General features: G+C 33.4%; 1 protein-coding gene across 1 annotated transcript; it reads right to left on the bottom strand.

Moving 5' to 3' along the window:
- Positions 1–17,803: 17,803 nt before the first annotated feature.
- LOC129001133 (uncharacterized) lies at positions 17,804–18,892 on the bottom strand. The gene has a single exon (XM_054428336.1). The coding sequence runs from the start codon at positions 18,890–18,892 to the stop codon at positions 17,804–17,806; it is 1,089 nt and encodes a 362-aa protein (XP_054284311.1).
- Positions 18,893–26,008: the final 7,116 nt, after the last annotated feature.

Genomic DNA, 26,008 nt, shown 5'->3' with positions numbered 1-26,008 from the left:
TGCCTTTTTTGAATATTTTCAAAAAACGCCTAAGAGCACTTTGTAGCAAATTTTATTCTCTTTCAGAATATCACCTTCCACTTTGGTCGATTTCCTCACCGTTTAAGAGTTATTTGCAAAAAAACTTAGCAACCTCCTAATTTATTGTGGTGAGAAAATATTGAATTGGAGAGATTTTTGTTAACTTTCTACAACTAAATCTACAGTTCTACTGGACCGATTTTATTAATTAATAGGTCAATAAAATCTGTGTAGATTTCCAAATAATTAGTAAAGTTTGAGTTTTATTTATTTATGGTAGTAATGCGTTTGCCGATATGAATAATCTAAAAAAAATTTATGGTAGTAATAATGGGTTAGCCAGTATGCATCATCTGATCATATGGAACACATGTATTAACCTATAGTTTAACAGCTGATTGTTTTATTGTTATTTCCTTGATTTTTCTTTGTTTACATTTAGTTGTTTACTATTTGAATTGGTGGTTGAGGTCCGTAAAGTGTGTTTCTAAAGTGATGTTTTTAATCTGTACCATTAATAAGTATTGGTAAGTTAAGTGATGTATGGATTTCATAACCAAAAATTATTATTTTAAACTGTCAATTATAAATTCAAATTTAATTTATAATTCACAGTTTAAAATAGTATTTAATATTCGTTATTTTGAACTGTTAATTATGAACTCAATATTTCACATTAGTTGAAAAATGAATAACTTTACTCTTCACTACATGGTTGGTGATGGAAACTGTTTCTTTAGAAGTGTCTCATTTTTATGCCATAAATCTCAATCCAGATACAGTGATATACGATCCACGGTAGTTGATGAAGTCGTCAATAACTGGGACTACTATTGTCCTTTGATCGTAGGGGATAAGACATATAGACTAGAAGTAAAAAACGCGACGGAATACAGAAATTTGATGACCAAAGATGGGGAATACGCCGGTAATGTCGAAATCGAAGCTGCAGCAAGAGTTTTTGACTGCCAATTCAAAATATATGCTGAGAAATTGGATTATTTTGTAACGGTTGGTGAAGGCACAACGATCTATAAACTACGATTCTCAGGAAATGTGGATGCTGGGCATTACGATGTTTTGATAGACAATAGTATGCCTGAGAATCAAGAGGATATAATCTTACCAAAATCAAAACGTGGCCGTGCATCAAAAAATAGAAAAAGTAAAACATGTTCTGGCAGACGTGAATCAACAGCTCATAAAAATAAATTGAAGAAACCAAATTATAGTATAGATAAAGATTTACTCCAAGGGGTAAAAAAGTGTTTATCAAGCAATCAAAAGGATGGAGACCCAGAAAATTAAAAAGAAACAGAAAAAGATAGTCTGACCAACACTTCACTCAGAGATGATGCAACTTCCTCAACCTCCTTAATTTGTGTATTGGGAATGCCAATACACAAATTAAATTTAAAAATTGGAGCTGTAATAATGTTGCTACGAAATCTTAACACAAAACGGGGGTTATGTAATGGCACACGATTAATTGTTAAAGAACTCAAGCCCAATTTAATAATTGCTGAGGTTTTAACTGGATCAGCAGCACGTGAAATTGTATTCATTCCAAGGATTTGCTTAGCACAGACGGACACAGATTTACCATTTGTTTTAAAAAGACAGCAATTTCCTTTAAAATTAGCGTTTGCTATTACAATAAACATAGCGCAGGGCCAGACATTGGATAAAGTTGGGATATACCTTCCAGCACCAGTATTCAGCCATGGACAATTGTATGTTGCAATATCAAGGGTTAAAAGGTTTGAAGACATAAAAATTAAAATTATCCCTGACAATGAACAAGGAAGATTATTAAAATGATCAGATGAAGTCTTTACAAAGAATGTTGTTTACAAAGAAATACTGTAAATAAAATATTTTTGTAAAATTTTATTTGTTTTTCATTATTTTACTCTTTTAGAAAATCAGTTTATTTTCTAAACAATTTCATTCTTAAAAAAATGTTCAGGTACTTACAAGGGCATATATTATGTACTACTGTACTTTCTAGGGACCGTTGTATTTAACTACAACGGGCTCTGTTGCTAGTGTTAATAATAATATCTAATCAACCAAGTAACGTGGATATAACAATAATATTATTTAACGTAGAGAATAACATAAAACTGTTATTGATACCATACAATATACATTGATATCAAACGAATGCCTTCGTGCAATAACTAGTTTAGTGTTGATTTGACGTGCAGAAACAAAATGAAATCTCATCAAATTGTATAGAACTGTATTTTTCTCCGGACTGTGTATTTTGTACACCTGAGTGACTGCAGTATTCATCTCACATGAGTTGATGCTGGAGCTGTGAGCTGCTCTCAGTCGAGATAAAAAGCGTTCCAGTTAAATATAATACTAAAAAGTGAAGTAAGTACGTTAGTCCTTTAAAACTATAATATTGTTTTAAGCATAAATTGTATGCTGTATTATGCAGAATAAAAGAGTAAGCACATTGCATCGATAAATCAACTTTAATTTTCCTTCGAGCTTGGGAACAGCTACAGACAGTGCACTTAACATGTAGGTTTGGTAATCCTAGGCACGAGTACAAACAATCCTCGTTTCTTCGCAACGCCCCATATTATTTCTATAGTATTTACTTGTTAAAAACCTTTGGTTAAATAACCTTTGAAATAAATACAAAACTTGTGGATAAGCATCTACTTACCCCGTTCACTACAAAGAACCTAGGCATTTTTAATGCCTGTTAACAATATTTACATAGTCCATCGGTAAAAGATATAATCATAAACCAGCTTACTATATAGTGAGGGGAAAGGCGATAGCAATATTATATACCCACCTTGAAACCAATTATATAGGTTACCTGGTTATTCTTAAGCTTTTTCAAAAAATTTTCATTTCCTTTTCTAAATTACCATGTTTACTCATAAACCAATGCTGGCCTGAGTTTTGCATTTTATCAAGTTCAAGAAAGGTGCACATATTACATTAACATAATGTAGATAATTCCTGAGTTATTGTATAGTTACATACATTAAGCTGGGTTTTCCTAGACGCGGAGTCGGCCAGCGGAGAGCGGACAACGGAGAGCGGAATTGAAATTAACATGGCATTCCGCTCCGCTGCTAGGAAAACAGTAACATTAAATTACCTAAGACAAGCTGAGTCCGCTCTCCGTTGTCCGCTCTCCGCTGGCCGACTCCGCGTCTAGGAAAACCCAGCTTTAAAAATATTATTTTGTGATCTCCATGCGTAGGCTTTCGCGGCCGGTGTCATTGAAATCCATGGTGATGGTTTTCGGCGTCAACCGCGTCGAAAAATACAACTGATGACGCGGTTGACGCCGAAAACCATCACCATGGATTATTTTGTAATGTTTACTTGATTTGTTCGTGTGTTCGTCTGTGATTTGGGTAAATGTGAACTCGGTGGATTTTAACTTTAACGACTTCCTCTGGAATGAAATTTGATGTCCTTCACAGCCTGATGAAGTTCTCCTTGGGAATGAAACTGCAGTAACCTAAAATATACAACGATATCCACTGTTTACTTTTAAATGTGTTGTCAGGAATACCAAACTCAGTATTACTATAATAAGAAACTATAAACTACTATTTTCAGAACAGCTCAAAATGTTACAATACAAACCCCATCATCAAGTCACACCTTTTTTAAGGCCAGGGGCCCTTTTCATAATAAAGTACCAACTAATACTATTAGTAAATCAGTTGATCACCCAATGCAAAACTAATGGAAATTACAAGTTACAAGTTGTAACTTGTAGCTTGTAGTTTATTATGAAATGGGCCCCAGGTAAAAAAAAATCAGCGAAAATTAGAGTTCGCTATCTAAACTCAGTACGAAATGGTGACAGTTTTCAGTTTTCAGCAACATCCGAGACCCCACATAGAAATACACTTAAATATCCCCTAAACGTTTAATTGGGTTGTACCAGAAAAGCATATCACTTCATAAGAAAAACAGTGTGCTTTTTTAGTTGGTATCAATTTCGCCAAAAATATATAATCGGCTCAAAAATGTTAAATATACTGGGTTAAGATAGTCACATCTATTTTTCACCAATATCACCTAAAATGTGGTATCATTTCATGGGGCTTTACATTTAATATTTTTGAACTACCCCAAAAATAACCCTTTTCAGACAAAATTGGGATACCAACGAAAAAAGTACTTTTATACTATTTTATAGAGGTGTGCAGAGTTCGGTTTTCCTGATCTACGCATTAAAAAGTTAATAGGGGTGTTCATAATTTTCCCCAACCCTGTATAAGAATACTGTATTACCTACCAACAAGAGTAGCCGCCCTGGCTAGATCAAAGATTCGATTTCAAAGTTGCAGTGTACTCAAAGGCAAGCAGCTACTTGTATTATACAGAGTGTTAGGGAAAGAGATAAAATCACAGTAAATGCTAAAGTGAGACTTGTTAACAACACCATAGATCTTTACGACAACCGTTACACTCGCTTGCTGTGCACTCACTACTTTCCCCAACACTTCACGGCATGTTTCAAGTGTTTGTACTGTATATCCTTTCCCAAATCTATAACAAATAATGTTGATTATGTATTTCAATTGAGCTTATTAAATCATTATCCAGCGTTTGTTATTGTTCATACACTAAATTATCTTACGGATTTTTATAAAAATATACAATGAGTGAAATAAGTTATACTCAAGTAATTATACTTAATTTAAAATCTTTACTTTTTCAAAGTAAGCCTAGCTGAGCTGATTAAATTCATACCTTTAGTTTACCTTTTACATGCTTTTACACAAAAATATATCAATAATTCGCACAGGGAAAGGACTTTAGTTCCATTCTAGTCTAAATTATAAACGACTATCAAGTGTCGATTTGCTTATTCAATAGCTTAAAAAGTGTTTTTTTAGATATTTAATATCTGGCATCAGTATTTAAACAGTTTGAAACTAAACTGACATTTTTAAGTTTTGTACAGAACATTTTAAATCTTTTATTGGTAGGCTCTAGAAATCAATTAGCCCTTTCATTGATTTAACATAGTCCTGCAAACCTATCACTATATTCTTCCCTGGTTGTCTACAAGTCTTGCAAAGATAGTATTTTAAGATATTTTTAGCTGAGTTTAAAAGGTATTTAAACTCGTAATTAAGTTTTCATTTACCTATTTTCAGAAACTTATTCGAAACAGTTAAATTTACTAAAAAGATGCCTTCCTTATAAGTGTGTACAGGCAAAATAATAACCATACTAACCTTCTAAGGGTTCAAATAAATGCCCCTTAGTGTCTTAGTTTTATAAGCTAATGTTGACAGTTAATAGTAAACAGAAGGAGGCTGCAAAACAAATTATCATGTGTCTAATGTTTGCAGGAATTCACCGCCTTCTTACAAGATATTGACGTATGATATAGGTCCTGAATACACCCTATAATGATATCTATGAAAAACACTGATAGAGATACAGGTTACGATTGCCAATATCTACCTTATTTTGTTCCAGGTATGACCTCGAATAATGAAATGTTTTAACTGTATGTCAAATAAATTTTTGTTTTGACAAGATTTCGACCTAAACTGAATCTCAACTGAGTAAGACAGCACATTGTTTTGGTATGGAAACAATTTCTCTTCTAAGAGATTCAAGTAGTAGACCTATTCAAATGATCAAAGAAAGGGTTGAAACTCGAGTTGAGATTAAACTTTGTCGCAGCCAAACTTTAACAATTTGTTGTTAAACCTAAGTTAATCCTAACACGTAAGTTTCGAAGCCTTTCATGGAAGGTAGGTTTTGAGTGGGGATTGTTTTTAATATTCTTTCACAAGATCATGTATCTTATGAGGTATTGAAAAAATATTGATGTAGTACTTTTAATAAAAAAGACACTGATTGATCTCACAGAACATGGACAGTTTGCTCTGTAGGGCGAAACTTACGTCATTATCTTTGGCAATCTCGAAGTGATGTATGTGTAAGTGTAATGAAGTACTCAGATCAATTATTGTTTATATTTGCGTAGTTGAAAAAACCAAAGCACAATCGGGTCTACAAAATAATCATGGCATTGATGAAGACCAGACAAGGATACATCGTCATGAAGAACCATGATAATTTATTAATTTCTACCCTCACCATCATAATGATACTCATGTCAAAGTTAATGACTAGATTGAATAAGATTGGGGTTAACTTCTTTCATTTCCATGTTGATGTTTTGGGAGTGAAACATAAGAGGGGTATTATTTATACTTTACTAGTGAACCTGTGCGGCTCAATGCGCCGCAAAATAACATATGAATTTAGAAAACAAATTCATCGTATCATACATTGACTCGACGTCGAAAATTAAATACAATAATAATTAAGCCTTGGAAGGGAAGCTGTCCAGCCATTTTCTAGCTGTATGTTCAAGTTCAAGTATGTTATAGGCAGCGAGCAAGGTTATAGGGTAGTCATGTTTTAAAGATTTTATAACACATTTAACAAAACATTTTATCATATCAAACCAATAGGCCTATGTAGCATATTTTGAGGGTCATAAAAATGCTGCTTGAAGAAAACACACTTTTAAAAATAAACACAAAAAAAATATTTTTATCACAAAAGCACTTCCATGAATACTACGATTTTAGCCTTAAAGTTACCTTCAGGAAGATTACCTTGGTCAGAGTTTTCCGTAACGAATATGCTTATCCTATTAATAGATGTAGCCTACTTAAAACAACATATAATATAGTTGCTCATGACTGAAATTGGTCTGGGTAAGAACAGCGCTGCAAATGCCAAAGGTAACCGAAATTAGCATCTTCCATTTTAAAAGGTAAGTTTGTTTCAGACGGGTAAATTTTTATCCTCGAAATCAAAATATGTCCCCACTCACTTGTTCCAGTTAAGACTTTACATTCTATTAAGTTGTTAACCATTCTGATCACAAAGCCTTGTGCCACTAATAAGGCCCTTTTTGATGTATTAATATTCCTCATCAATAAAACCACTGCCCCCTTTTATTAGTCTAATCTGTGTCTTGGCAATCCACTGGGTGTCTGCGCCTTCGTCTGTTTCAAGGACCCACTCTTCTTCCCCTTAGTAAACTGACAATTAATTTCCTGACTTGTCAAGTTCATGTAGTAATTCATTAATACTGTTAGTTTATAAAGAAAATTTGAAAAAAGTTACTTGGCTTGGTGCTTTCATAACTGCAAACTCAAAATACACCCACAAGTAAAAAAGAATCAAGATATTGGTTAAAAAAACTATGTTTGTGTAATAACATCATTCACATGAAGTAGATGATTTGTTTGATTTGTCGATCAGCTGTTTAGTTTCAAATGAATTAATAATGTCAAAGATTTGTGATTTAAATACATAAAATACTATAGTAAAGTTTTTAAATCATGGTACCTAACTTATTCTCCACTAAATTTTACTATTCCCAGCATTAAAATAAAGTAGTAAGATCCATTATGGGTAAACTTTAAGGTACACAATCCTTGATTGAAATGTAGTAGGTATACATTAAGAGTCATAATACACAGCAATTATTATGAAGAAGACTTTGACTATTTTCAAGTAACAAACATATGTTTCTGTAAATAAAAATTATCTCCCATGTTATCCTTATGGAGAAATACGAAACTTTAAAGGGCTCCAGGGCCTCAATCTCTCATTATTTCCCTAAAAAGAAAGTTTCCTGCACAACTTCACGTTACCCTCTTTCCAATGACACCAAAAACATGTCAATCGGTTCAGTAGTTTCGGAGGAGTAATTGTCACAAAAATCGTGCTTGCGTATTAAATAAGTACTAGTGTCCCTGTTGCTCGAATTCGAGCAATTGCTAAGTAAATATTTGTAGCAAACTGTTATAATACTATATTAGCAAACTTATTGACTGTTTAGGATTAACCTATGCTCTTCTTCTCACTTTTGATTTCTGACAACAGCTGAAGTTTCATAACAATTTTCGTTTCCAATGTTAATCTTATGGAGAAATACGAAACTTTAAAGGGCTTTAGGGCCTCAATCTCTTATTATTTCCCTAAAGAGAAAGTTTCCTGCACAACTTCACGCTACGCTCTTTCCAATGACACCAAAAACATGACAATCGGTTCAGTAGTTTCGGAGGAGTAATTGTCACAAAAATCCTGCTTGCGTATTAAATAAGTAATAGATAGATTGTCATTGAAGCCAATTTGTATTGTTCCGCATTTGTATTATGTCATAAAATACTCAATACAATAATTTGTGAGCAATGTGCAATATAATTATAATAGTAAAAATTAGAATATGAACAAGTACTAGCCGCTATTCCCATGGTTCGCAACGGGAAGAAGACGCAAAAGAGAATAATGATGTTCTTTAGATCTGCTAAATGAAATAGTTATACATCCAATATTCACAAACAAAACACTTAGTGTAGTATAATCCATTCCTTTACTGTAAATCCAGGTAAGTATTAAAATGTTTCTAGGCAACCTAGTACAGTGTATAAGTGGTGCTGATGCACGTTAAACATACTATAACTCTATGATCTAATTTTATAAGCTGTTGTTCGTTTAATTAATTAATAAAAAGTAAACTTTGAGAGCCCTCAGGGAATACGTATATAGGCTACCAATAATCTGCAGCAAATCTACACTCTATGTTAATGGCCGTAAAAGATGACCAAACATTTGACTGTGTCAATTTAATAAAATAAAAGATTCTATTATATTATATTCTATTCCAGAACTAAATTACATCACAATTACAATCACAAGTATGGATGCTCACTTCACTTTTACAGTGTAAATCTCTTTTCGAAGTAATTAACATATTCAAATAAAGTAAAAATGAAATGTTCAGTTTCTTTGTAGAAGTTAATATTAATCTATAGACAAGCACATGAAAGTTATTTGCCTACCATTTTAAGCTAGCGTTACCGTGAGTTTTTTTGTGGTAAACTATTGTATGTAACATGCATGTTAATATATTTAATTAAATTTATAAATATTGTTAATGTACAATAACAGTAACATGTTTCCATTTTATTGCATTAAAACTCAGTAAACATAAAAACTAACAGTCGAAGGTAACTCTCAAGAGATGTACAGTATTTACTTTATGATAGAAGCTGCGAGATATCCGCCCTAATGGACTGAAAGTGGCCCGCCTGTCTTAACGTTCTTGAATTGTGTCCTCTAGGGATGACAAATTAAGCAATAACAAATTCCTAACTTAGCCTTTAACATTTTATTTTCATAAATATTTTAATTAGATTTTTTCTCACTAAGGGAGGAATAAGATGGTTATAATTTTAGAAATAGATAATTTTGGAGCTAACAAATTTATTGGTGGGCCAGTATCGCAAGGAACGTTGAATGTAGCTGAAGAAACCAATTTGATAAAAAAATGTCAACCGGACATATGGAGTTTTAGATCGAAAAATTACAGGAGCAGGATTACCTGGTGGGATTTGCCCTTAAATATTCTTTTAAAATTGTCAGATACTTTTATCCTATTTAGATAAAATTTATTTTAAAACATACTAAGGTTTGTTACAACAGGGAAGGTTATACCTAGAGTGTGATGTTTATTTAGTTGCCAATAGTTTGATAACAAATAAACAAGTTTACCAAATTTGATCGAAATTTATCCCTAAACAAAGTGGGTTTTGGATACAACTTTAGCTAAAATCTCTTTAAGGTTGATCAAACCCCTAACTGTGTAATCTTGTGATTGGAACTAAGTATTTACTAGTAGCTTGTACATAATATGCTGTAAAACTATTCAATAACCATGTAAAAGATTCATCCATGAACTACTCACTCACTGGTCCCTGTAGCACAAAAGAAATAATATCCTATAAAGTGTTACTTTCTTTTTACGTCTAAAGATAATAAATAACCTTCACGTAAGATAGTTAAGTATGGAGAAGAGAAGAACCCTTGTATTTTCTACATAAGATAGAAGAAAAGAACCGCTACAAGCTGAAACTAGATACGTTTAATCCTGAACCATTTACAAAAGATTAAGCCCCAACAAAGCGTGGCCGGGCTGGGCTAGGCCTTTAATTATGTTACGTAACGTCGCCACTTTTTGGTTAAATTGCTCCTCATTGCGCGTTTTAGTCCAGCTTTTTGTTAACCGGTCATACTTTAATATTGAAATAGCATGCGTTCAACAAAATTGCATAATGTTTGCTAATGATAAATAAGGCAACAAAAGTCGTATGAAGACTGTTATTTCTACAAAATACAAATAGTAATCAACACCAGGAAAATATTTTATGAAAACAATTATTTACTCTATCCTGTACAATGATGTCTGTGTAATAACTATTTCCGCTAGATTACAAACACACTGACTTTACATCTGGGTAAATTCACTCTGCAATTTGCCATCCAATTACCGTCCCAGTGCTGTGATTGAACCAACCCGTTGTCCTGTATTAACTATTTAAATTAATTCACTCTTTTGAACAAACAAAATACCTTGCACATATTTATTATTTTTTATTTTAAACAAATATGTACCTAACTTGATGGGTATGGTTATGAAAAGTGTAATACGATTTAAATTATGATTATGTGGCTCTGTTTCGCCACAGATTTATGTTAAAATTTTTATAACAAATTAATACTAGGTAGTTAATATAATAGGTTATAGCTGTTAAAGGCTGTATAGTGAGGCTGACAGGCCTGATGTAGTCCGGAGCACCCGGCCTAGGGTTTCCGCTTTTGTAAATTAACAATTTTTTACGTAAAAACAAGTACAGTATTAACAGTAATAGTGACAGAACAATTATTTTTCGTCATTAAGTTTGAATACATTTATTAAATTGGTTGAAAACGTAATTTGGCAAGTAAAACTCAACAAGATATATCCATAAGATAAAGTATGCTTTAACAAATTGGGCTTCGCACTAAATATTCTTATAATTCGAAATTCAAGAGTTATGTTGTTGGCGATACATCATCTCTAATGCGACAAGATGAAGGTTGAAATTAAGAGCGGCCGAGGTTAAACGGAGCATATTTCTTGTGCGAGCAACCCTGTCTTTTCAGGGAACACTCTTGGCGCTTCATTTGCATTTGTTATTGTATGTGAATGTGTATTTCAACTATTTGCAATTTCTATAATTTGCTGATGACATTCTAATATTTATAATCGGAATATCCTGAGAAGGTAAAATTCTGGTAGAATCAGATTGTTTCTTACAAACAGGAAAAAATTTGGCTAAAATACTTTTTATATTTTTTTATATATCAAAAACCAAAAATGCATGCTGATTTTTTATATTTTATTTTAGATTTTTAAGTGTTTATACAGTGGTTGTAGCTTACGACAACTAACAGTACACTAAATTTGAAAATATTCGTTACACTACGTAAATTCAATCATAGAGGACTGCCTGGTGGGTGTGAAACACGTGTAATTTAAAGAAGACTTGATCCATTGTAATAAATTTTAAACCCGTAGAAAAATCAACCATAAGAGATGAAGAGGAGGCAGCAGGGGAAGATCACGTTATTGAAAATGGATAAATTATAATATAAATACTAATAATAAGAAAAACTTTAAACATGGCATGACTAAATACAACTAACCTATGGGATTTAATTCGATACGTTTTAAATCATCTTCTGTAATTTTAAAATTATTAACTGAAAACATTCTAAGGCAAAGGAGAGTATCTTAGAGTTTCACATTAGCAAACTTTTTACTTTCAGTGCAATGTCCTTATCTTGCTCGCCTAAACCTTTTTAAGTAACTAAAATATTATCTCAGTCTTTCAACTAGATGGGGGTGTTTCGCAACAACTTAGTTTTTAAAATCCCTAAGCTGAAAACTATATTTATTTACATTATCATGGTGCAGAGGGACGTGTACGGATGAAATGGACCATAACGGCAATTATAATGAAACGCTGCTTTATGAAAGCCTAAAACTATTATTTCGTAATTGATAAATGAGTTTATTATTTACTCTTATTCTCATGCCACACGGCTAACACAGTTAAATCAACGTGGGTATTTTAATTTTACCACGATACTAATCGTGTACTAACACTACGTAAGGCGTTGGCAAATGTCAAATTAGCAACATTGTTTCTCTATTTTTTGTGAACATTCAAAGTTGTTGAACATTGTCGTTGTCTTGTCATATTTTTATTATTTAATGGACTTAATGAAGTATTTGAAATTTTACATAATATAAAGACTTCCTAAGACTTGTAAGTAAATTCTGTTTTCACCATGCTTTTCTGATTAAAATAATTAGTCACTCAATTACAAAAAGCGAGAAAGATGTTTCTAAGTACAATTCATTTAGAGATTGAATTTAAATAAGTCCTACCAAACTTATTTCTGAGTTCTTTAGGATACCAAGTTTAATTTAAGTGTAGATTCGTTGTTTTTTCTTTACATATTTTATTCAGCCAACACCAAAAAGTACCTATTGTATTTGAACAAAGTTTTCAAATCAAATCTAAGATGGGGAAATACTTGATAAATCTGGCACTGTGAGTAGTTTTCAATTACCTGAGATTAATTTGGGAATTGGGGATTGAGGTGTATTTTGGTGCGACGCCAGCCTAGTAGACTAGTGGTAGGTTAGCAAGTCGGTGCGAGAGGGTCGCGTTACATTCATGGCATAATCCACTACACATTCATGGGCTTAGACTACTTTTACTCAATAGTAAATTTTACTGGCGTGTCGTGTGAATTAAAAGTACCCGACCTATGTGAACCTGCAGACTAAGACTAAAAAAGTTCAATTTGTTAGATTATATATTTACAAAAAATATGTCTATAAACAAATCATATTGTTGTTTAAATGATATTACATTTCACGAGTACTCAGGTTTGCTGGCTATTCCCATATAGGGAATAAGCTATTACCGTAGATTTCATGGTAAGACCTGGACCTGGGACCGATTTACTCTTACGTGTTGATGTCCCCAGAGGCAAAAAACACGTGTCTAGCACAAACGTGTAAAACTGCGTTTATTTTATGAAGTTTTAGAAACAGTATTATCGAACGATGGGAACATGGTTGTATACCCATACAACCATGTTTGCCATATACAAGGGCAACCAAATTTGCCCTTTAGGGTTGTTTATAGGGCAAATTTGGTTTCCTCATGTTTGTCCGCTAAAACATAAAATTTTGCAATTTATTTTCAAACTATTTTGTAGACCTTACAAAAACCTAATAATTTACTTTGTTGTTGTATGCCTGATGGCTACGGAAAAAAACATTAAAATTTACCATGTTATTCTTATTCAGAATAAATACACTTTTGTAGTGTGCTAGTTTATGGAAATAGTTTTATCATATTTGGCAAATTTGTTTATGTAATACTAAAACTATAAACATTCCAATAAAAACAGCCTTTTATTACCTTAACTATAGCCTTAGTACTAACTAAGGTTTATGTTATTTAGAAAGAAAGAAATCTGACGATTTTTAGGGGATATTTTAATGAAAATCCAGCCAGTTAAATGGAAATGTAAATGCAAATGAAATTGCATAGTTTGAGGTTTGCTGCGACAGGATTATATATCAAATATGTTTAATAGTATATAATTAAAAAAATAAATATATCTTAGGATACTATTACTTCATTATTATTTAGTATCAAGTAATGTAAAAAGTAAACCCCCTATTGAAAACCTACCTTGAATTTCTATAATCGTATATATAGAGTACCAACATAATAATAGATAAGAACTATTTTTCAGTAACTTAGGATCCTAGGGTGAAAAGGTAGAATATATAAAGGCAATATCCAGGTTAAACATTGAATGCAAATGTTTAATTTTGAAAACAAATTCTTTGAAAACATTCATGGCACAGATTTGTGTTTGAAAAAGTTCTCTCTGGCGTCACACAAAATAAGAGGGTCATAAAACGGTAGGAGTCATTCTTTTGATTCTTTTCTTTTGTTAAACAATAAGGTGGTTTTAAGATCCTTTTTACTACCCACTGTTTTCCAGTATAATGACGGACGGAAGACTTGTTGAGTAAACTTCATTGTGTTTAAGTGCTTATAAAGTCCCAACTAATGATATCTGAGAGGGTTATATAAAATGAGTATATTTCGTATCTTGTGGTCATGATACAACGATTAGACCAAGACAATACAACGAATTTAATAATGTGATAATATTATTTATTTGGGTTTAATCAATGCCATTTATGGAACTGTTTAATTTGATACATTTTTTCTACAATCAACCTTGTGTTTATCATCTATTATATGATTTATTATACTGCCTTAGGTAAACGCTTATTATCTTCTACTAGTAAATATATATTGAGTATATACGTATAAGTCGTTGAATGCCACTCCCTACTGTAACTGTTGTTATTTTACTAATTTTTACTTTTACTAATACTTACTGTTGATATTTATCTTTACTAGTACTTATGAACCAAATAAACTTGTATCAATTGACGACGCACTCGTATTTCCAAAGTAGTCAAAATAAAGACGGTATGGAGTTAGGGAGTAAAGGTGGAATATAACTATACAAGTTCTCGTGTATCATACGTGGTCAATTTATACATGAGTTTTAATAAACCACGGAGGACAGTGATAGGTGGAACCATCGATATTCCAGTCATTGTTTGGACATTAATCACCAAAGCACACAGTGCCAATATAAATATATCTGTATTTCGATATTCTATGTACAAAGTTGATTTATTGAAGCTAGTATTTGGCCAACAAAACCTATCATCTAACTGTTTTCTTTTGATAATCCCTATGAAAAACACTAAAGACTAATCTATGGTCATATCTAATACCACTCATAATTAACCGATACTTATCCTATTTTGTAAAACTTCCAATGCTGCACAATAAAAATAGTTTTGATGTTATAAGTGACTAATAGCCTTTTCATATAAAGTGAAAAATGCACGGATTTCGATGGCTATGACGATAGCTTACGTGCTATAAACTAGCTCCACAACTAAAGTTTTTTTTTTTTCTTCTTAGATTACTGAGAATCCTACAACAAGATTGTGAGTCTTTTGTCCGTCATCAGAACGCAGTTTTTATAGCTCTCGTAAAAACTATTGCAATTTACTTTTGGATCAAACTAGTAAGTTTGGTTCAACAAACTAGTTCACGAGCCAGCCCCATCCCACTATTCTAAGGGGTCGGGAGTTTTTAGTTAAATAAATAAATTAAGTTTCAAGCAGAAAGACCCATCATAAATGTAAAAAATGAAAATAAGATATAATATTTTATACCGATTTGATTAGACAACACAGTACCAAGGTTACCAAGGTTTGGATTTTCTGTCCTATAATATAAGATAATCTTCTGCTCTAGGTAGTGTTTTGTCCGACCAAATCGGTATACAATATTATATCTTACTAGCTGAACCCGGCAGACGTTGTCTTGCCTTTGACTATTTATAAGTTAAGTACCGTTACGTTTAATTGTCTTCTTGTATATGAAGTGATTATTTAATCACGTCCTGGTTGAAGTTCGTTCGCTACGCTCACTCACCTTTAGGTTGGAGCTCGTTCGCTGCGCTCACTTGCCTTCAGGTTAGCTCGTTCGCTACGCTAACTCGCCTCCAGGTTGAAGTTCGTTCGCTACGCTCACTCACCTTTTGGTTGCAAATTAGCTGTTGTCATAAATGTAAAAGAAATAATAGTGCTGCACCCTGTTGGTAATCCTTGTAACTTTAATGCTATTGAACATCATAGAACAGAACCAACTTGTTTAATTGAAACAGCTGTTAAGATTAATTAATTAATTCCATTTCTCATAAGGTTAACATGGGAAACTCCAGAGCCACTGGGGCGGAGCCGATTGGACGGATCACGAAATTGATGGTGTATAAACCTATTCCATGACATTCTACACGTATGTACCAAGTTTCGTGGCAATCGGTTCAGCGGTGTCCGAGTTTATCACTGCCAAACAAACAAACATACAAACATCCTCTTTTATACTTATAGATTTTAATTTTATACATTTATTATGGACCTACCTGCGTAAAACTTAATAAATCTGTTAAAAGATCGCTTAGTAAGCAGGTTTCCTGCCTAGTTTTACAATAGATTCACGGTAAAAGTGAGACTGCTTATTTCTTTTCCTTTGAGCAAAAAGAAGCAAACCAATCGACATGGCATATAGATAAGTGGACACAAACCATTTTTAAAGCTTATTAACTTGTAATGTACACGTTTTGGAGAACATTGGCTTGTACGGACTATAACTACACACTACACACACCAAAGTGTTATTTCCATAGAAATGATTATTGAAACGCCAAACTGAAACATTTTCAATAATAAACGTTCGGTAATATTACGTGAAACATTATACCACACACTCTTTATTATGTGCAAATAATATCATAACTTTAGTGATACGTTGCCATTATTCATATTACATCGATGCATTACAATCAGCAATATTGTAATGCAGACCACAGAAGCCAACAATAGATGAGAGTGGAGCTGATGATTTATCGAAGCAGCTATTGTGCTCGGAGTGATTACGGTTGCAAACTTATATATAATGGCAATCATTAAAGATTTTTATAAAAACAACAAAAATGTTACGAAAATATCATAAAAAATAAAATAGCCTAACATTTAAAGACTGGAGATGTAACAAATATTTAAGCATAAATGTTTTTATTTCAACCTATTTTAAAAACAACATATTTTCAATATTTATGAAGGGCACATCTAAATATTATTTAACAGTAAAATATTTGCGGCTTGCTATTTTTGCAATTTTGTAAAAAATAATGTCTTATGAGTTTTTATGATATGTTGGCATCGTAATCACCACTGTTGTAATATTATAGGTTTGCCTTTTCTAGTTTATTACACAAACTTGCTAATTTAAATCCCTACGCTTTTTATCGAATTGATAAAGGCTTTATAAAAAAGTTGACGAGAAAGGTTATGGTTGTCATAAGCTAAGATTTGAATGTCAAATTATAGTAGTTTACGCAACGATTGCTAGAAAAGCTAAGGTAAAGCCTTGGCGAGTGCCTCAAAAACTTCTACGAGTGTCGTTATCACTATTACGCGAGTTGCGTACACTGCTTTACGTAGGAAAGTGTTTTAATTACTAAAAATCACTACTCATAGCTTCTAAGAGAGGTTATGCTTTCGCCTATAACCTCTCCTCGCCACTGACAGTAATGCAACGAATCATTGCTAACCACTAATTTCACCACTCGACAATTAAATTGTCCTGAACAGCTGATTACTTGAAGCTCGAATCATTACAATGTTTTCCTCTCTCAATCCTTAAATCTCATTGGTCCGTTACCCGTGTTGTTATGAGTAAAAATATGCTGTTATGAAAGTAAACAATGTTTTTATGGAACATATTTCAATTCTAAGAACTGGACTGAAACAGCTACCTACTTAAAAAAAAACAGTCGTAGGCAAACTCTTTTATCGCCATTGGGTTTTATTAGATTTAAAAATTTTAAACATATTCCTTTTGTCAACATGATTCTAGCACTTTTAAAGTGGTTAACCACGTAAAAACACAATTAGAATTGGGACTTTGTGACTTAGTTGATTGAAGTTGGATTTCAATACAAATCCATGCTGATTTGATTTTAATCCATAGATCGGCCAATTAAGGGAAAACTGTTCTATTTCTTATTTAAATAAAAATTAAAAGATCAAAAGAAACTAAACTGTTTTAATGAAGACACTAATACAAGACAATATTATTAAAGAAAAGTAAATAAAATCATATGGTTAAATATTAATGAAATAACCATAGAGGTTAAACATCTTTCCCTTTGAGTTTCTTTTCAGAGTTTAGTCAGGAAAACGTTTCGTAGGTCTTATAATTCTGCCTCTTGATGATTGTTTTATTGCAGCTTCTTGATTGGGAGTAGTTGATCGTGAAAAAGGTTTACTTTTATCTTGAGTTATTCTAGATGGTGTTGTAGTTGTTCTTTCAGCAGTATTTGATAAGGAAGAGTTGTTTTGAGTAACAGTAGTAAATGGCAGAGGATCTGACGTTGTATCTTTGATGGATAAAGGAATAGGATTGTTCGGTTTGGTTGTATTACCTTTGTAAGGCAAAAGGTGGTGTCGATTCCTTCTCAACGTAGTGTTTCCTGTCTTAACCCAGTATGACCTTGGCTCTTGTCCTAAACTGATAATAATACCCTCTCTTTTTAGGTCTTGGATCCATACTTTTTTACCTACAGGCAGTGATGGAAGTTCTTTTGTAGCGTAGCGCCTATCGTAGTTTCTCTTGTAAGATGCTTTGTAAGTATCTTCTTTTTCCTTTAGTTGAGAGAGATCGGGTTTGATTTCAAGTTTTTTAGGTAAAACAGGCAGGTTATCTCGCAGTGATCTGTTGTATATTAGCTGAGCAGGACTGTATCCACTTGTGGATAGAGGTGTATCGCGGTAGGTTAGGAGGGCTAAATATGGGTCGTCTTTGTTTTTCTTTAGTACACTCTTCGCTATTTTGACTGCAGCTTCAGCTGCACCGTTACTTTGGTGGTAGCTTGGACTGCTCGTCACAAGTTTAAAGTTATAGCTTTGAGCAAACTTTTTGAATTCAGAGTTTTCAAGACCAGTGTATCTGGTAGCAAACTGTGTACCACAATCAGATCGTAGCTCAATTGGTATACCGTGACGGCAGAATACAGATTTGCATTTTTCGATTATTTCAGCAGTTGACAGGTTCTTTAATGTAGCTATTTCAAAATAACGTGAAAAACAGTCAGTGATTACTACGAACCATGTTCCTTCAAGTTTAAAGAGATCAATCGCTGCCTTTTCCCAAGGACGAGATGGAAGCTCACTGGGCAAAAGGGGTTCATGATGTTGTGTTCTATGTTCAGTACATTTGGGACAATCATTAACAAATTTCTCAATGTCAAGTGACATTCCTGGCCACCACATACTATTGTTGGCTCTAAGTCGACATTTCGTTATGCCTAGATGGCCTGTTGTATTCTTGTCAACATTTCTTGTCTAAGAGTTGTCGGGATTACGAGACGTTCTCCTCTAAGCAATAGTCCGTCACAAAAAGAGATTTCATCCCGAACTGTGAAGTATGGCTTAAGATTATCGGGAATCTTAGTTTTATCAGGCCACTCAGTTGAGCAGTAAGATTTAATTACCCTGAGTTCTGAGCTAGCCCGCTGTGCCGATGCAATTCTATCAAGAACCATGTCAGTTACATAGGCAATGTTTCTTGTTACTGTGTGGATGGCCAGTTCAACTTCCTCATCTAAATAATAACTCTCATTAGCTGCTACAGGACTTCTTGAGAGACAATCAGCAGTGGCTAAATGTTTCCCAGGAGTGTATGTCACATTGTAGGAATATCTCATCAGACGAAGTCTTTGTCTTTGAAGACGGGGAGTCATATCATTGATCTCTTTAGTAGTCAAAATACTTACCAAAGGTTTGTGATCTGTTTCTAGCATGATGTGCTTGCCCACAATGTAGTCTTTAAACTTGTCACAGCTCCATGTTAATGATAGAGCTTCTCGTTCAATGTTAGAGTAGTTTCGTTCGGTTTCGCTCAGAGTGCGTGAAATATAAGAAATAGGCTTCCAATTCCCATCTGATTGTTGTTGTAAAAGTACTCCACCCAGGCCTTGTGTAGAAGAGTCAGCAGAAATCATAGTCGGTTTATTTTTTTCATAGAATGCAAGTTGAGGTGGAGAAGCCAATAATTCTTTCAATTCATCGAATGCTTTTTGTTGTTCACAACCCCAACACCATTCGTTTTTTCTACTTAGTAGGTCGGTAATGGGTTTTAGTAACCGGCTTTTGTTAGGTATGTATTTGCCAATGAAGTTCACCATACCAAGTAGCCTTTGAACTCCTAAAATATCTGTTGGAGGAGCCATTTTTCGTATAGCTTCGACTTTGGTCTCATCGACTTTGATTCCTGATTCAGATAAATGGTGACCTAAGTAGGTTAGCGAGGTTTGAGAGAACAAGCATTTGTCTTTGTTTAGGGTGAAGCCAGCACCTTCAAGTTTGGTAAGTACTTCTTCTAAGAAATAGTCATGTTCTTGTTGAGTTTTCCCCCAAACAATTATGTCGTCCATATGCGCAAGTGCATTCATTTGACCTTTAAGGGTTCGATTCACGCATTCTTGGAACACTTCTGGTGCAGATGTTATTCCAAAGGGTAGTTTCAGAAATTTAAAACGTCCAAACGGTGTCAGGAACGTTGTCAAATCTTGGGATTCTTCGTCCAATGTGATCTGCCAGAATCCGTTATTAGCATCCAATTTAGAATAGCATTTTGCTTCTGAGATTTGGGCAAGTGTTATGTCGATGGGTTGAATAGGATAGTATCTTCGTTTGACGCATCTGTTTAATTTGGTAAGATCTACACAAATGCGAACCTTGTTAGAGTCCTTCTTTGGCACAACAACCATTGGAGAGCACCAGTCTGTGGCATGGTGTACCTCAGCGATCACCCCCATTGACACCATTCTTTCAAGCTCTTCTTTAGTAGATTCCCAAAGAGGAAGAGGAATCCGACGAGGCGTGTTGATTGCAAATGGATTGGCGTTATTTTTCAGTTCTACTTTGTATTTGACATCAATGGAACCTAAGCCTTCAAACAGTTTGGGGTGTCTGTCATACCAGTCATTACTGGATGGCTGTATTTCGTTGATTCGAGCAAGTAACTGCAAACTTGTTATTGCAGGTTTACCTAGAAGTGGCTGGGAAGTGCCCTTAGAAACATATATAGTCTCATAACATGTTTTGTGATTATGTGATAATTTTACAGTAGCAGTTCCTAAAATTGACAGAGCTTGACCATTTGCGCCACTAAATGTTTTGGATGTGGGAGTGAGCCTAATTTTCTTATTCAGTTTAATGTCGGAAGGCAAAATCGTTACGTCTGTTCCTGTATCAATTTTGAAAAGAACATCATCACTGTCATTCATATTTAACACTACAGACCATGGATCATCACGCAAGTTTTTTCCTACAATGCCAATGAATGTTTGAGGGTCTATGTACTGAGAGCAAACATTTTCAATGGGTGTTTCAAGGTCAGTATCATCATATTCAATTTGACTGACTTTGTTTGATTTGCAAACATTTGGAAAATGACCAACTTTTTTACAAAACTCACATTTGTATTGTTTAGCTGGACAGTTGAATCTTTTGTGTAAAACTGTCAAACCACACCAAAAACATCTCTTTTCGACATAGGGCAGGCTTTTATTGTCATTAATCCGCTTAAAATTTTGATCATTGTTTGATTTATTGGGAATAATGTTTGTCTTAATTAAATGTTGAGTATTTTTATTTATTAATGCTATGTCAGTCAAGTTAAGAGTTTGTTTCTGTCTTGATAGTTCTTCAGATCTACGGATAGTGTTTATAGCTGTGTTTAGTTTTAATTCGGGTTCAAGTTGAAGACGATCACTTAGTGTTTCGTCCCGCATACCATTAATCAAAACCATCAGAATCATCTCCTCTTCAATTTGACCCCAATCACAGTTTTTTGCATGATTGTGAAGGTCTGTGATAAAGTTTTCAATCGGCATGGAACCTTGTGTAAGTTTTAGAAACCTAGCCCGTTCAAAAATTAAGTTCTTTTTAGGAAGGAAATGATCGTCAAACTTCTGTATAACAGCTTTGAAATTAGATTTGTCATTGTCATTTAAACTGAATGAATTAAGTATGTCCTCTCCCTTTTCCCCCATACAGTAGATAAGCATGTCAATCTGATGCTTTCCAGAATGTAGAGCTAAATTACTAAGGGAATAATACCTCTCAAAACGAGTCTTCCATGTCTTCCAGTCGTGAGGGTTGAAGGAAAAGGCTTCAGGAGGCTTAATGTTTAGGGATACGGGTTCTTCATTCGACTGCGCCATGTTGTATTTCTTATTTAAATAAAAATTAAAAGATCAAAAGAAACTAAACTGTTTTAATGAAGACACTAATACAAGACAATATTATTAAAGAAAAGTAAATAAAATCATATGGTTAAATATTAATGAAATAACCATAGAGGTTAAACAAAAACTCTTCATTTATGCCCAGTTGTATATAACTAAGTTGTGTAATTAAACTAACGCTGACTCTTGTAAATGTTTGAACAAGTGATTGAAGTCATATAAAACACCCTAAAATATAAAATAACATTCCACTTATGGTATAATAAAGTGTGTAGTCCAACTGTAATACAGACGACTATCTAGTGTGTGTAATATATGATACTTTTTAATGCTATGTAGAGAACCGTCTATTTAGAGTTTATTTAAGGAATTCTAAATTCTACACTTTTAATAGTCTATTAAGCCTCGTATTTAGAGTTTTCCTACATACTACACGCATTATTAGATATGTATACATTACTTGACGACTGATGGGTAAAAGGTAAAGTTGTTTGTAGGTTGCAGAAACAACTTACAGAGTTGCAGTGTGGTTTCCAACTCTCCAGGCAGTTTGACATTTCTCGGGTTTAAGTTTTGCCGTAGTATAACTGTAGTGCAGTGGAGTCTCAGTTGCTATATTCAGTGGATTTCAGGATTTTCTTGAAGCCATTCTGAAACTGAAAACCGTTTCCTAGCAAACCCTTATATATTGAAAATATGATCTTATTTTTTTAAACTTATGTTTAAGTAATTTAAGGTTTATTCGTTGAAATATTGTTGGTATTATTGAGTAAAATTTAAATTTCTAACTTTAAAAGTATGAAATGCAATAGACAAACAACGAGTTAATGTTATATAGGCCTACTACAATTATAAGTGCTTGTGCGGTGCATGCACTGTATTTACATGCAATATATACAACATTTTTTTGTTAGGGATGACCTTACTACCCACACCGTCTCAGTCAATAAATATACAAAGTTTGATTATCAAATAATATAAAATGCACACCCATAATATGTTCGTTGTTGCTATAATAAACGCATATTGAACGGAAACAATATGAAACAAACTGGAAGCTATAATCCCTCATGTAAGTCAGCGAGGTATTCATTTAGAAGAATTATTGATATTGTAGTATTATTTATTCAGGCAATACCTGTTAGTACTCTTGACTCTATAGTGTTTACATCAAAATCAATTTTCTATAACATGTTTATATGGAAAGCTGTATTTTTAAGCAGACATTTATGTACGCATTGTAATGGAGATTCTTGGAATCTTCAATATGATATTTTACATACATTGATTCATTGTAAGGTGTCATCTTGAAGCGAGATTTTACCTAATTCTTAATTTGTCCTAAATATCGGTCTCGCTATTATTATCTCGTAGTAATATCAAATATTAATATCACCTTATTATCGCCTGGATATCACTAGCTACATTATTATTTTAAGACTAGCTGTGTGCCCGTTCTACGCACGGGGATCTTATCATAGTCAGTTAAAACCTTCTTATATAAAGCACAGCAGTTGGTTTGCATACTTTCAGATATGCTGACAAAACTATTCCTTCGCAAATACAGTATCTGACAGTTTCAAGCCAAAACTAATGCTTCGCAATTAAATGTCACCTGGATCTTGTTGGTCCATATGTTATATCCAATGATTAAACTAAATAAACGGTATCAGCATTCTGACACTTACTTTCTCCCATAAGTTTGTCAACAACCTTTATCATGTGTAAGCGGTGAGAGTAAATATACGGAAATGGGATTTGTACAATTTTGTTCAGAATTTAAAGGACCATAACATAATGGTTAAAAGTATTTAAGGTACTACCTCTTTTTTTAACAACCTCTTAATTTAACACTTTATTCGGGTTGACATTTTCATTATCAATGCGCTCTTGTCCTTTCCGTGAAACATTGAGAAACAAGGACATTAATGCGTTACCATCATACATACACACAAAAATACCGATCTTAATTAGGGAATCTGCTACGCTTTAAGCATAAAAAGGTACATATAAAATTAGTACTTGAAATCTTTGTTAATGCCATAAAATTTGATCATAACAATTTATATTTGCTTGGGAGATGACTCGAAATTCTGTCGAAATGCTATCTGAATCGGTTTGCTATATGAAATGAAGTACAGTAGGCCTACTATAGACGATTTAGATTGGTAATTTGTAATAAAAATTACCAAAATAGGCCACGAACTATTGATACATAAACAACGTTCAAAGTGTTTGAACAATTCATGATGGTTTGCTGAATAAATGTTTTACTAAAATGCGTTATAGTTTTCTTAGCATAACATTTTGGAATCCAGACAGAAAAAGCAAAAATTATACAGTTAAGACATCAATTAAATTGAATAGGCCTACGCCTGTAATAAATAAGGTGTAACACCAACGACAACTAATTTGTAAATTACTGTGATGTGTTGGTAAGTAAAAATGATTCTTGCTTCTACTAAAGGTTAAAAGGAAAAGAACCAGTACCGTACCAAAAACCAACGTTTACAGTTAAGAACTGTAGTACAGCCGACCAATTATATGCGTTAATCAAGGTTATTGATCTCTTGGTTTTGGATTTTCTCGTAAAAAGTTATCGGCAATCAAAGTTATTTCCTATTAATTGCTTTATTTGTACATTACTCTTAATGTAAACTTATCGGTGTCAGTTTAAAAAAAAAAACCTTATACAACATAACTTTCTGTTATTTAATAGATTACGTATTCTCTAAACAATGGTCGCTGGTATATATATTAACATTATAAGGAAATGTGACAAAAATCACACAACGTTGGGTTTTTGGACGTTTATAATTTTATTTCTTAAGTACCTAGGTAGGCCGTGTATTCTATGGAAAAGTACCGGTATCAAGGATCGTTGTCGAAAGGGTTGTTATAAATAATTGGGTAAGCATACGTACCACACGTACCCAAGAGAAGGGCTATGGGCCTATTGGCTGTATGGTCCAGCGATTGCATCACACGGTGAGTAGGAACTATTGACTTTATATAGTCAATGGTAGGAACAGAAAGTGACACATTGGAAAATCGAGTTCAGCATCATCCGTAAACCTCTGTTACAATCACCCACTGCAGTTGTAATTTTTTGCTTTACACTTTACACAACCGCCATTGAAGAGCCGTCAATGAGTGGAACATTGTTTCTAAGCTATTGGCGACGGTCATTAGTAAATTTAAGTTTCCCAGCCGTATACAACACTGATTCAATCTTGATTCAATGTCTTCTTTCTGGTTATCAAAACTCCAAAACAATTTTATACACATATTTCTGGTTCCTGACCTGGATGATGCCTAGTTATTTAATTTACGGTTACACTATATTATTCCACTTGTGATTAATTAAATCCTTTATGTAATAAAAACGTTTTTAATCTCACTTGGATGGGATTTGCCTTCAAAACGTGATCGGAAATGGTTGTGGTGTTTGTAAACAACATTTGTAAACATTTCAGTGATAGCTAGAAAAAATAATCTTGATCCGAACAGCTGTTCGTTGTTTCATAGATGATTATGTGATACAAATTGGAAGAAAACTTGACAAAAATCGCACAAAACTGCATTTTTGAACGGCCGTAATTTTAATTACAAAGTCGTGAGGCCATATTTTAATGGCTAAAGACACTCTCGCCAATCCAGTGAATACATTAAAATGACTTGGGTCTTGATAGGTACTCTCGTTTTCCTGGAGAAGATTGCGTAAAATGCCATCTTGAGTGTTACAGACAGACAGACAGACAGACAGAAATTTAGATGAGACTTGTTTCGGCTTCTTTAATGTATAAAACGTAAAAATAACCTAAAAATGTATGATTCTGAGCAATGTACAGACAAAACTCTAATTTTATTTATATAGATAGTAGCACAGAAATATTTTAATAACATGTTAATTGTTGACATTAAGAAGAATTGGGTTAATATAATTACCAATTGTGGTTCAAAAGAATACTATCATAATTAGTTGGTTTCATATAAGCAGGTACCACGGTAAGGTATTGGTTTTTTACTGGTTGTTTTTAAAGCTGTTTTTGATTTTTCAGCTTTGTAAGACCATAAAATTCATGCTCTATTATTTTAGCAAAAATAAACTTAATTACCC

This window comes from Macrosteles quadrilineatus, unplaced genomic scaffold, assembly GCF_028750875.1.
Source record: "Macrosteles quadrilineatus isolate MER2022 unplaced genomic scaffold, UCM_ALF_1.0 Scaffold_1__1_contigs__length_201487025, whole genome shotgun sequence".
NCBI lineage: Eukaryota > Metazoa > Arthropoda > Insecta > Hemiptera > Cicadellidae > Macrosteles > Macrosteles quadrilineatus.
The sequence above is the reverse complement of the archived record's forward strand: the minus strand, read 5'-3'. Positions and strand labels throughout refer to the sequence as shown.